Below are 12479 nucleotides of genomic sequence, written 5' to 3'. Positions count from 1 at the left end.
GATGGCATGGCTGTCTGATTTTAACCCATCATCTCATCTATCAGAGCCTCTGAAGGTTTTGAGAAGATCTCCACTCCTACATGCCCTTAGCAGGAGCAGGACACTTGGCTCCATGGAAAAGCAGAGCTGTTGTATATCCCATGTTGAAGGTTTTCAGAGGTTGTCCTCCTGCTCACTCCTCTTCAGCCCCTGAAATTTTAAGAGATTATTTTTCAATCTGGCCCTATGGCTTGGACAGCAGGTGCATTTGTGTGGCAAACATGGTGCTGTAAAGATGCTGCCTCTGCTTTGACTCTTTTCTAGAAGTAGAAATTTGGGGAGTGTAAGGAATGCCATGAGGAGACTTACCCAATCTTCCCTTCCATCTTAGGAATGGTCAGCAAGAAGTGCTTTTGGAGCCTGCTGTAAAAAAAAATCAATAAATAAAATGGACTGCAGGAAATCTTCCCTATTCATTAGGCTTCATCATGGTCTCTGATAGTTCAGCTCCATCCCTAAACGCTGCATGCAGTATCCTTTACAAATCACATTGAGTCTGACAGCTCTGGATTGCCTTGATAGATGTGTAAACAGTCTGCCCTGTTATGAATGCCACCAAACCCCATGCCTCCCTGATACCTCCCGTCACCGAATCTAATCACGTACTCCCGTGTAAGTGAATTCTAAGCTCTCATTACACGACAAATAAAAACTATTCGCTTGTTTCAGTTTTGAATTGCCAGTAATTAATTTAGAGTCCAGCGAGGTGTAAAAATAGGTGTGATATTTTCCCTCTATGATGGATTTAGAAGCACAGTGCTAAGGGGCCTCTTGGGTCATGAAGTCCCGATCCCTGCCATCAGATGCACAGCATCATATAATCTGATTTTCATAAACATACTAAGTCTGTCTTCAAAGCAGCCAGAATTTCATTCCCTCTAGCTCCTGTTGAAGGGTATGTAGACTTACATTGCTTTAGTGCTTTATGATTCCTCTAATTCCAAGCAATAATAATAATACTCAAGGTGTTTATCAGTGCCTGCTTATGCAGGCTGCTGAGTTTGGTCCACCTGAACTTTGCTGTCTCTCCTGTGGGGCTGCAGTGGGGTAGGTAACTTGGAGTCATCTGCAAATGCATCTGCTCAGAGGTATTCAGCCTTTCTGCAGCTGTAATGAGTAAATTAAAAAACATGAGATTTGATACAGAGGCTTAAGACAATCTTCTTCAGTTGTAAATGGGCCATTTTCAGTGGCAATACTTTTGGCTGTCTTTTTGCCAGTTTTTGATCCAAAACGTTGTGACTTGCTCTGAGGCTACATTGCAGTAACTTTTTCTTAAGGGGTGGACCAATGAAACCTTTTTAGAGGCCTGTATTTATTTAGCAGAAAGTCAAGCTGGTTTTCAATGACTCAGGCTTATTATAAGCCATTTCCAACTTCTTGGTTGTGAAGTGTGGTCTTGGCAACCATGGTTGGTAGGACTTCCAGATTCGGTAGTTAGGGATGCTGTATTTTTGTGATAAATTAACTACTCAGGATCACCTTGAGCATTTGACCTCAGCTACTTTTGTTCCTTGAATCTATCAGAAAACACTCGCCACCTTTGAGTTCCGTAAGCTGGAGGTGTTGTCAATGAGTGAGGTGACTCATGGGTGAATGGGACACAGGAGTGAGGAAGAGATCTATCTGACATGGGGCGATGGATGTGCTGTGCACGTTCTCCTTCTGCCTTTGCTGCCAGGTGGGGTTGTACAGCACTTCATAGGCTTTGCTGTCTGCACTGAACTAGCTCTCTACTGGCCCTGTCCACAGCTTGGAGACAAATAAGACAGAGTAAGAAACGACATTTGGATTAGACATGACACCCCCTAATTGTGGACGATAAGACTGTATGGGCAGGACAACAGGTCTTTGTGCTACTTGATTTAATTCACGATTGTCTATCAAGATGCTGAATTAAACAGGACATAGGCATTCTCAGGCTTTCTGTTTTGGCAATGGAATAATTTTTTATCTATGTGTTGCTGTGTGGCCCACTATCAAGAGTACCCTTCATTGCAAAAAGCCAATTATGAGAACATCTTGGCAGCCCGTGAGGGCCACACTGGTGATTTTTAGGAGCAGAAGTCTTGCGTTATAAAAAAGGTTTCATCCCCAGTGCTATCCAGGTCTAATCTTCCAGGTTTTGGCTTCTTTTGACATGGAAGTTGCAAAATTTGCCAGCGTACGTGTGGGGTTGTTTTCTTGAAAAATAGAGCTTGGCCTGACTGCTCTCACAGTTGCACAGTTCAGGAAAAATTCCTCCCTTTTTCAGACAGGGTTCTGTGTAGCAACAGGCAGGGATTCTGCTGTGGGAAGAAAGCTCTTGAATACCATTTGGCAAAAAAAAAAAAAAAAAAAATCTCAAGGATATTTAATTGCCTCTTCACTTGGGGGTAGTTAAGAATATCCCTTTTGCAGAGATTATGTAACCACATTCATCAGCCTGCTTCGTGCTGCTCAAGTGGAAGATGCACAAATATGGATTGACCCCATGTTGCAGTAACGCATCTCCCCTTTTAAGCACTTAATTTTTAAAATTACTCTTTGCTCTCCAAAACTTCCCACATTTTTTGCCCAGTGGCAGTCCCGAAATGGCAGACTGCTTCCTGCACTGTACAAACTCCAAGTGGGATGACTGTCCCGATTCTTCAATGCTTTCACTGCCTCAGCACACCCAATGCCTGTTCCCCATCAGACCTGGTCATGTTTTTTTCTGGATAAGAAGAAAAATGTTGCTCCTACATGGGAATGAATCAAAAAACCAAGCAAGCAGTATCTGAGTAGTAGCCTGGTAGTAACTGAGCTTCTGCAATTTGCTCCTTCTACACAGAACTGAATTAAATCTGCTGCCATTAATTGCAACATCTTGACATGGAGATGGATTTTTCCTCTGCTCTTTTTGCATTCAAAGTGCTACTCCCAGAGGCAGAAAGATGGCACGAGCAATCTTGAGTGCCACCTGGCTTCCCGATAAAGCTTGCATTTCATCTGGTTCACTTGTCGGCAATATTGCTCCTCTTAGCAGCACGGCATTGCCAGAGAGATCTTGCAAATATGACAACATTCAAGAGACAAATTATCTCCATTCGGAGTTAATTTCTGTTTCCCAGCAGGGCTCCGCTGTGACCCTGCTGGGTTTGGAAATGCTGCTGTTTGGTTAATAGATGAATGTTTTGTGGATGACTGTATCTGTGCTCTGCTGGTGCCAAGTTTGGCTTCCTCTGCTCTCTCGCCTTCTCACTTGCAGCCAGCATTGCGAGGCCTAAATGGATTTATTCACAGGACAATAACTTAACTGTCATTAGCATGGGGAAAATAATATATGAGCAAGCGATAAAACAAAATGCTCGTTCTCTGCCATCCATAACTGCCTGGGAAGTCTCTTAAAGATGTACTGTAGGGAGCCATCTGCTCGGAAGGAGACATGGGGCTGTCAGGAAATGATACACAAGTTAGACATGGGAAGAGAAGATGTATAGTATCGTCCAGACCGTTTGCTGAGCGGGACTGCTCATTATTGCTCTGCCCGCTCTGGCTGGGAATTGAACAATGGCATCTCCGCTGTTATTAGATAGCTCTCATAATGAGCTGACCCAGTGGGTCTTTCGTTTCCCAATTTGATTTTTTTTTTTCCTCCTAGAATGTGATCTGGGGGGAAAAAAGCAACTTCTTTTTGACACTGCCCTTTTGCAGTATTTTGGAAGTGGAGTTTGTGGGTTTGCAGGGCTTTGTGTTTCTTGCTACAACAGAGATCCAGAGTTACGAGCAAATGGTTGCTAAAATGCTGAGTAGTTCATTGAGTTCTTTTTGCCTCTTGCAGGGAGCTCAAAGGTGTGGAAGTATTCATTGCGTAGTGTGGGAAACAATGATGTGCAACTGAATACTTTTTTGCTTCTTGGAGTTTTGGGGGTTTCTTTTGATTAATGTACAGGCCTTTGGGCAGACTGTGATGAAATACCATAGCAGCATAGTTGCGGTCTTGTCAGCCTGGGTATTGTGGTTATGAAAGGGGAAAAGGACAAAGCTGGATCAAGTGAGGTTCCCCTGACATGTGTGATTCAGGGTTTGTCTGTAGGAGTGTTCTTCAGCACATGACATTTGACTTTACAGCATCAGGCAAACAGTGCAGCTGACTCCTAACACAAATATTTATCACAGAGCTTGGGCCCCATCCAGACCTTGTTTTCTGCTGGAAGGTGTTAGATGGAGCTCTATGAGAGGTCTTCTTTTCCCATCCCTCTTCATGCGAATAGGATGGTGAAAGTTGCTTTGGCGGTAGTTGTGACCCATCAGTCAGATTCTGTGCAAACGTCCAAGTTTTCCTTTTCCACACTATTTTAAGCTGATGTGGCCAACCTGGCCGCTGGAGATGGTCAGTCTGAAAGGGAAAGTGCCCTGCAGGGTAATGGCATTTTCCACATTTATCACTGCTTCCCAGAAAGTGTGTTTCTTGTTTTCCTTTCTCACACCATGGCTCACATTTGGAAGCATCCTGCTTCAGAAATAGTCCCATAGTTGGACCCATCATCAGGTTGGTTCTGAGCGAAGAAGAGGCAAGTAGCTTTGTTCAAATAGGGGAAAATAGTATTTTAACGGTGTGTAAATTTTGCACCCAGCCCACGAGTCTCATTGTAATTGCTGCTTCTCTTTGCAAGAATCAAAGGCTGTTTTTGTCTGTTCTCCCATCTCCTGAACAGAAGAATTTGTCAGACCTGAATCTCCCGGGGTTTGGAGTGGTCACTCAGTTTTGATGAATGCAATATTAATACAAGCTGTCAGATACTTGGAGCAAGTTGCTCACAATCTCCATGCATGAGGAATTTCAAAATAATCCTTTGGGGACATCGAGGGACAGAACTGTGATCTCCTTAGTCTTTGATGTGTAGAACACAAGGCTTAATTTATTAAATAAATCACAAGTGATGCCATCACGTACAACATACAAGTTTTCTCTGTGCTTTTTCGGGCAGAGCTTCACACTACATCTTCCCTGTTGGTCTGGTGCTGTGCAAGGGCACCCTGAGTTGCCCTTACACTGGTCAAGTTAAACCGTGCTCATGCCGCAAGAGTAAATGCAGAAAAGTAAACAAATGGAATAAATGAAACTATAGAGCTTTTAAATCTTCTGCTTCCTTTTACAGAAGAGACAATTCATCTTTTTGTAGTTTCCAACTTCAGAAGCTCTGCATAATGCCAAGGGTTTCATAAAATTGAAATTTCACAAGACTAAGGATATTTGGATTCTCTTTGTGTATGTAGACATATATGTGTGTTAATTTTTACCTTGAGTACATTGCCTCTCATTTCCTAGTGGCTTTGGTTTTTGCTTACTGAGTCATACCTGGGAGGAAGAGTAGGGAAAGTTGGTCTGAGAGACTTCAGCTCTACTAAGGTTATGCCTGGATGTGGTTGGAAGGCATTTTCTTGCTGAGTTGTATTGAGATTTCTCCATACCAGCAATGTGTTTGTCTGAAATCAGCTGGAAGCAAATTAAATCAGGCTGGGGAGTCTAGCATCTGTCTTGTCCTGGAGAGTCTAGTGGTTAGAGTATTGGCCGGTGCAATCAGATATCGAGGCTCACATCCCTCTGCTGAGTGAATGGTCTAGGAGAAAAATTTATCTCCTTTTTATTGTTTTCTTAACCACTGAGACAGAGAGGCAGAGATCAATTTTGTGTATAAATAGCATTTCAGCACAGGTCTGTTCTAATGGAAATACCGAAAAGGTCTTGATTTTGCCCATTCTGTTTGGGGCAACCCAAATTAGAAACATCAGAAGTTGCTGTGAAACCAAAGTGTCATCCTCTGGCCTCCTGTGTGCTTTGTTGTGTCAATTCTCTTTGTAAACAGTTGGTTTTTTTCCTTTAAATTTATACTCAACCTTAGCCCCACAGAATCCCTTAGCTCCAACTTGAGGGCAGCTCTCTGGGAGCTGGTGGCTGTTGATGTGGCCCATCAATCATAACTGTCAATGGTAATGGCCAGCCCTTTATGCACAGGGCCACATTATGTGTGGCAACAAGTTCTCAAGAAAACCAATGTAATGAGGGTTTTAGCAAAAATACAGCCTCTGAATTGCAGAAATCCATCCCAAGTTGCTGGTAGGTGACATTTAAAAGCACTTTGGAATATTTGAGATTTCTTTTCTTTACTCTCTGATTCCTACATTTAGAAAAAAATCATCTACAGGTGAAACCTAAACTAATGTTTAGGGAAAATAAGTTTTTTTAACTACTTGAGAATGCTTAAACAAGGCTCAGTTGGTCTACTGCTTTTTACTACTGCCTCTAGAAAAATGAAACATACACCATTCCTGTGGTTTAACTGCATTTTCACCCATGGTGGCTTTTAAAGTCAAGCCAGAGAAAACAATACAATAAATTTAAATGCCAATTTTAATATACTTTTGGATGTCTTAGTGGCAGGAATTTAATCCACTGCCTGTAATTGGCTGGACCCTCTTGGAGGGCCTCTGCTCTCTCCCATGTTTCCCAAGGACTGCTTTGGAAAATACAGACTGCTTTATCACATTCATTATAGTTAGGTTAATTCAGTGTAAGACACAAATGTGAATTGCAGTGCTCTAAGGTGAGGTTTGAGTGACCTGTGTCTTTCAGGATCTCCCCTATATTGGGTGTTACCTTCTAGAAACTCACTAGTGACCTTGGTTTTGTCACTCTACGTTGTCATTTAGCCCTACAGATGAGACTTAGAAACTTGTTCCAAAATCATAGAGTCACGGAATGGTTTGGGTTGCAAGGGACCTTAAAGAGCATCTAGTTCCAACCCCCGTGCCATGGGCAGTGACACCTTCCACCAGCCCAGGTCCAGCCTGGCCTTGAGCCCTGCCAGGGATGGGGCAGCCACAGCTGCTCTGGGCAGCCTGTGCCGGTGGCTCACCGCCCTCACACTAAAGAAGTTCTTCCTAATATCTACTCTAAATCTACCCTCTTTCAGTTTAAAACCATTCCACCTTGTCCTGTCGCTACAGGTCCTTGTAAAAAGTCCCTCTGCAGGTTTCTTGTCGGCTCTTTCAGTACCTTTAGGTACTGAAAGGCCACTCTGAGGTCTCCCCGGAGCCTTCTCTTCTCCAGGCTGAACAGCCCCAACTCCCTCAGCCCGTCTTCCCAGCAGAGGTGCTCCAGCCCCCGATCATCTCCGTGGGCTCCTCTGGACTCGCTCCAACAGGCCCGTGCCCTCCTTGTGCTGAGGACCCCAGAGCAGAGGCAGCGCTGCAGGGGGGTCTCAGCAGAGCGGAGCAGAGGGGCAGAATCCCCTCCCTGGTCCTGCTGGCCACGCTGCTCTTGGTGCAGCCCAGGGCTCGGTTGGCTTGCTGGGCTGCGAGCGCACCTTGCCGGGCCACGCTGAGCTTCTCGTCCACCAGCACCCCCAAGTCCTTCTCCTCAGGGCTGCTCTCAATCCATTCTCTGCCCAGCCTGTCTTTGTCTTTGGGATTGCCCCGACCTACAATCTGACAAATGGCCTTGTGATTTCAGTGAAATTACCTCTTTCTGATCCTAGAAGCTCTGCCTGGGTTAGCTCTTGGAGCTCAGCCTGGATTAACTGTTAGCCTTTACATGTCATTCATGTATTTATTTGGCCCTTCTGCTTTTAGTATTCTTTCGCATTTTCATTAATTCTTGTTGAATTTAGATCATACTTACAGTCTTTGCATTGTTGTCGACATGGACAGCATAAATTCATGAGCACAACATCATCTTCTTTTGAGGGCTCAGTCCTAAGCCGTTCTCCATCTATTTTTTCAGATAGTTTTTTTTTTTTTCATCAGCCAGATGCCCTTGTTGTGGTTGCTGCGTCTTTCCAGGAGTTTCTTTCCTCCACATGGGGCATGTGTATGCCCTCTCTCTAGCAAGAGATTTTTAATAGGTAAGTATGCTTTAAAAGCTGGAGCTCTGAGAGTGAAGGAAATAGACCTTGGAGCACATAGAGTATTCATAAAAATAATACAGATGGGTCTTATTCTGCAAACAGGGCTAGCCATATGAAAACATTTATTAAAAAATGAGGTTCACTCTGCTTCCAGAATTGATGGCCTGCTTCTGAGCATCATTAATTTCATGGCCCGTGTTCAATTTGTATCATGTTTCAGCTGCTAATGGTGTTCTAGTGCAGGTATTACAAAGGAGAAAGAAACCTGCCACTCAGTACATGAGAAATAAATTGTCACCTTGCCATGAGTGTACCTGTAATTGGGAGAGTTGTGTAAAATCCTAAGAGCCACTTCTGGGAATATTCAGGGGGGGCTGAAAATGTCAGGGACGAGCTTCTCAGCTCCTGCAGTACAAACCATTGCTTGAAATAACTGGACGTTATTTCTTTTCATTGCAGCCTTGCACAAATGTATATTGATTAATAAAGCAAGAGCGTGGCCTGTGTCTGACACTTTTGAGTGATAAACAGTTATGCAGCAGTAAAGAGGGTATATTAAAGGCTGAGAGCTAATGACTTTTCTTGTGTATGTAACACATTAAAACCAGCATGAAGCTACAGCTATTTTATCATGCTGCTAATGTCTCTGACAACATTCACTTGGTAGGAATGAATGAATGGAAATCCATTTAGAGAAGTAAATTAAAATACCTTAAAAAATGCCTTTAATAATAGCTACAGAACTCAGCAGGATCAGAGAAGTGAGAGATACAAAAGACCTATTAAGTTATCCAGTCCATCTCTCTGCCAAGGTAGCGGCATTCCTTATTATGCACTTACTACTGTATCATTCAGTGAAGACTTAAATGTCTCAAGTGGCAGTGTTTCTTATGGGAGGGTGATCTAAAGGCTCTAAGATTGGACTGACGAACTTTCCCCTGTGTGCAACCTAATTTTTCCTTCCCTGCTCATCTCCTCTGCTGCACACGTGGATGTGCAATGAGAATAAATGGATGAAAATCCTTATTCAAGTGTTAACTTTTATATTTCCTGCTTTTTAACTTTGTAACAATGCTGAGTTAGCAGCCTGCTTGGTGTCAGGGATGAGTGTTTGTTTGTTTGAAGACTATCAAAACATCAAGTGGATGCTTCCAGTCCCATGGCTATGATTTACAGCAGTATGTTTTTGGAGTTGAGAACTGGTTGGCAGGGGATGCTCCGTGGCTTCTGCTGGTAGTCCATCTCCAGCAGCATGGACCCACTGAATCCAGTCCCTTTTTTTTGGCATGCTGGCATGTTCCTGGGCACCAGCTAAGAGTTGATGTGCCAGGAATTCCTGTTTTGTGGGGAAATTAGGAGAGGTGAATAGTTACAGTGTCTTTTTGGGGTGCAGATCTGCACTGCTAGTTCTAGAGAAGAAAATGCCACTGCTTTTAGGTATTTCTGTGTCAGAGCTTCTGGGATGGCAAGATAGTTTTGTTTGGCTAGTTGTTTTTAAGCATACCTTAGGCAGCTTTTGCCATGAAATATATTTGGGCTCAAAATCAGAATAAATGTGCCTGATCTCCAGTATAATCAGCTACAGAAGTGTGCCCAGTAATTTCTGCATCAAGTCCATAACTCGGTTTGAATGTAGCTAGTGTTTCAGATAAGCACCTGTGCTTGATTTAGAGCCTTGCAGAGATGGAAAATCCAGTACATGCAAGCTGTTCATGTGGTTAATTACCTTCACTGTTAAAAAACATGTAGCTCATTTCTGCTCTCATATGATCCAGCTTCAGCTCCCATCTGCTGGATCTCTCTATGGCTGGCTTAGAAGGCTTAAATAAAATAAATAAGGAGCTTGAACAGTATTCTGGTGTCAGAGGCATTCAGGAGGTCAAAAAGAAAAAGATTTTTTTTTTCATTTTTCTATGCAAATGTCTGAACAGGGAAGTGTAATGATAACCATCAAATTCAGTTCATTTGGGCAATGTAGAGCAGGCAGTTGCACAGAGCATTTCTCACCGGAAAAAGCTTTTCATATGTAGTTATCTAGTCACATCATTCTGTCCTGATGGTGGTGGCAAAACTGGTTTCTGGTGGGACAAATGAGCTGTAGTCTCATATGTGAGTGAGCATCAGTCTACAGCCGTCATGAAGGATTGTGAAGAAGAACTGAACTGCAACCCAGTTGTTAAGTCCACATTCTGCATGATGTGAGAAGGCATGAAGGTAGATGTTGGCCAGTTCTGACCTGCGATGCTGTACAAAGGGATTCAGTTTAATTGGAAATTGGGGAAATCTTCCTAAGAAAATGTTTCCTTGCTGTGAAGCTCCATCTGGAGCACAAGCATGTCTCAAATTTGGACAAAGAACATGATGAAAAATCCCATCCTGACATACGACGGTCTTTGTGGGCCCCAGTCTTTTCCAGCTTTGGGATTTGGCTTTACCTATTGCAGAAAAGGCACATGCGCTTTTAGATTGTGCAGGCTTTTGTTCAAATTGCAGAGCAAATGAGTATCCCTTACCTGTTTTTGAAATCATTGCAGAGCATGGTTTGAAAACCCTCATGGCAGACTCCTCTTTCTGTGCTTTAAGTAGTTGTGATGTTGCACACCACGCTTACTGGACTTCAGCAGGGCTGGCCACAGTTGATGTGAACTTTGTGTGTTACAGAGGAGGTTCATGTGTTCAAAACACAGACTGTGAAATCCTAAATAACAAAAATAGTGTTTAGAGGAAGAAAACAGTTCTTCTGCATGGTCAATGGTAATACAGTAATAAGCAGATTTTACGGTACATGTTTTCCTTTTTTAAAAAAAGAAAATGTACATTTTGCTCTTCATCAATATTCTAGTTCACTGGAGCAAATGTTTTCTGGATCACACGGTGCCAGGTAAATAAGAGCTATCCAAGACCTTGTCTGTGCACTCATTTGGCTACTGCAGCATCACATTTAAAGGTGAAAGGGAGACACAGCAGATCCTGGGCTCCTGTTCACATCCATGGGGATGAAGGAACTCAGGACCTCTCAGAATAAAGCCCATAAAAAGAAAAAATGTCACCTGCAGTGAAACAGGCAGTGTTATAGTTTAAAAAAAAAATAATAATCCCTCAAGGTTAGGAGCATTTGGGAAGCAAAGCTGTAGTAGAATGTAGTATAACCATAGTAACAGTCAGGATCCTGCAGAACTGATACTGGGATAATGATTTTTGCTGAAAAAAAAGAAGCTGTATGAGAAAAGCAGGCTATCAGATTTTAAGACCGTAAAAAGAGTTTTTGCATTTAAACACATATTTGAATTGATACATACTAAGAACTCCAGCCCTTTGTAAACCCTGGATGTACCACAGAAGAAAACAAATTGAAAAGCCCCCTTATCACTCTGTGTGAAATAACCACTAATCAGTAAAACAGACAATTTAGACTACCATCTTTCCTCTGTTAGCTAAGGAAAAATTATTTTAGTTGGTTCAGGGTCGGTTTTTTCCCTTCTGTTTCTGTTGGGGTAATCATAGCACTGATACACTGAAATAGGGATGGAGGTTGGGACCCATGGCAGTGATGGAGCTGGAGCAGCACCCAGCTCTCCTGCCCAGCCCATGCCCCCTCCCCCAGCCACAGGGGTTGGCTACTTTTTAGACATAAAGTAGGTTTAAGCAGCCAGTTTATCACAATATTTAGGAGAAGCTGGGTCCCCAGCTCATGGTTTTCAGTTTTGAATGATTTCCATCTCTGACTCTGCTCTACCAACATGTAATAGCATTTAATGAGATGAGATGCTGGGAGATCACTGCAGAGCTCCGTTTCACCTGCCTGCTGAGTAACAAACTGTTATTAATTGACAGCAGAATAACCAAATTGCAACTGGCACCCTAATGCTGCGGAGCATCACGGGTCAGAACACGGGGGGAGGCAGGATGGCAGGTGGGGGCGTGGGATGGGGAGGCAGCTTGGGCACGATGGGTTTCCTAGTTTAGAGCTGATTGCCTTGGATGTGATTTTGGCAAAGCTCCTGTGTCTGCTGAAAGCCCATTAGTCTCTATAAATGTCCTAAGAAACTAATCACAATATTAATGAATCATAGAATAGAACAGCCCGGGTTAGAAGGATCCTGAAAAGATCATCTGGTCCAACCTTTCTTGAGAAAGGGAGCCAAGATGAGATTGTCCAGCACCCTCTGCAGTTGCATCTTGAAACCCTCCTACAATGGGGGCTCTACCATGTCCCTGGGGAGGTTGTTCCAGTCAGTGATTCTTCTCATTGTAAAAAATGTCTTTCTTATGTCGAGATGAAACCTCTCCCATTGGAACTTGTACCTGTTGCCCCTTGTCTTCTTCGTGTGGTCCTTCTGAAGACAGTTCTTCTGTCTTCTTTATAGCTGCCCTTGAAGTACTGGATAATATAACAAAATTAACCCCAGATCCTTGACCCTAGATCCTGTATCCTGTATGGTATTTGGAGAATTGCACATTTTTCTGTGGAACTCCATATGCCGGGCCATATCTAGGAAGCACATCAAGCTCAGTCCTCTCTCTACAACCCCATTACATACCGGGAACACTTACTTGCATCCAGCAGCA

At 43.2% G+C, this 12479-nt stretch overlaps 1 protein-coding gene across 2 annotated transcripts in view; it reads left to right on the top strand.

Moving 5' to 3' along the window:
- The window catches only part of EXOC4 (exocyst complex component 4), a 412836-nt gene that overhangs the window by 319794 nt on the left and 80563 nt on the right, over nt 1–12479 (top strand). Inside the window, exon 12 of one of the 2 annotated variants that reach the window (XM_080393437.1) lies at nt 7810–11670. The exons of the other annotated variant lie outside the window; for it this stretch is intronic. Within the exon in view, the coding sequence (XP_080249563.1) occupies nt 7810–7890 (81 nt within the window). The 3' untranslated portion in view covers nt 7891–11670. Of the gene's footprint in view, nt 1–7809; nt 11671–12479 lie in introns of those variants that run through there. 2 annotated transcript variants of the gene reach the window in all.

This window comes from Falco punctatus (assembly GCF_963210335.1).
Source record: "Falco punctatus genome assembly, chromosome: 6".
Lineage (NCBI taxonomy): Eukaryota > Metazoa > Chordata > Aves > Falconiformes > Falconidae > Falco > Falco punctatus.
The sequence above is the reverse complement of the archived record's forward strand: the minus strand, read 5'-3'. Positions and strand labels throughout refer to the sequence as shown.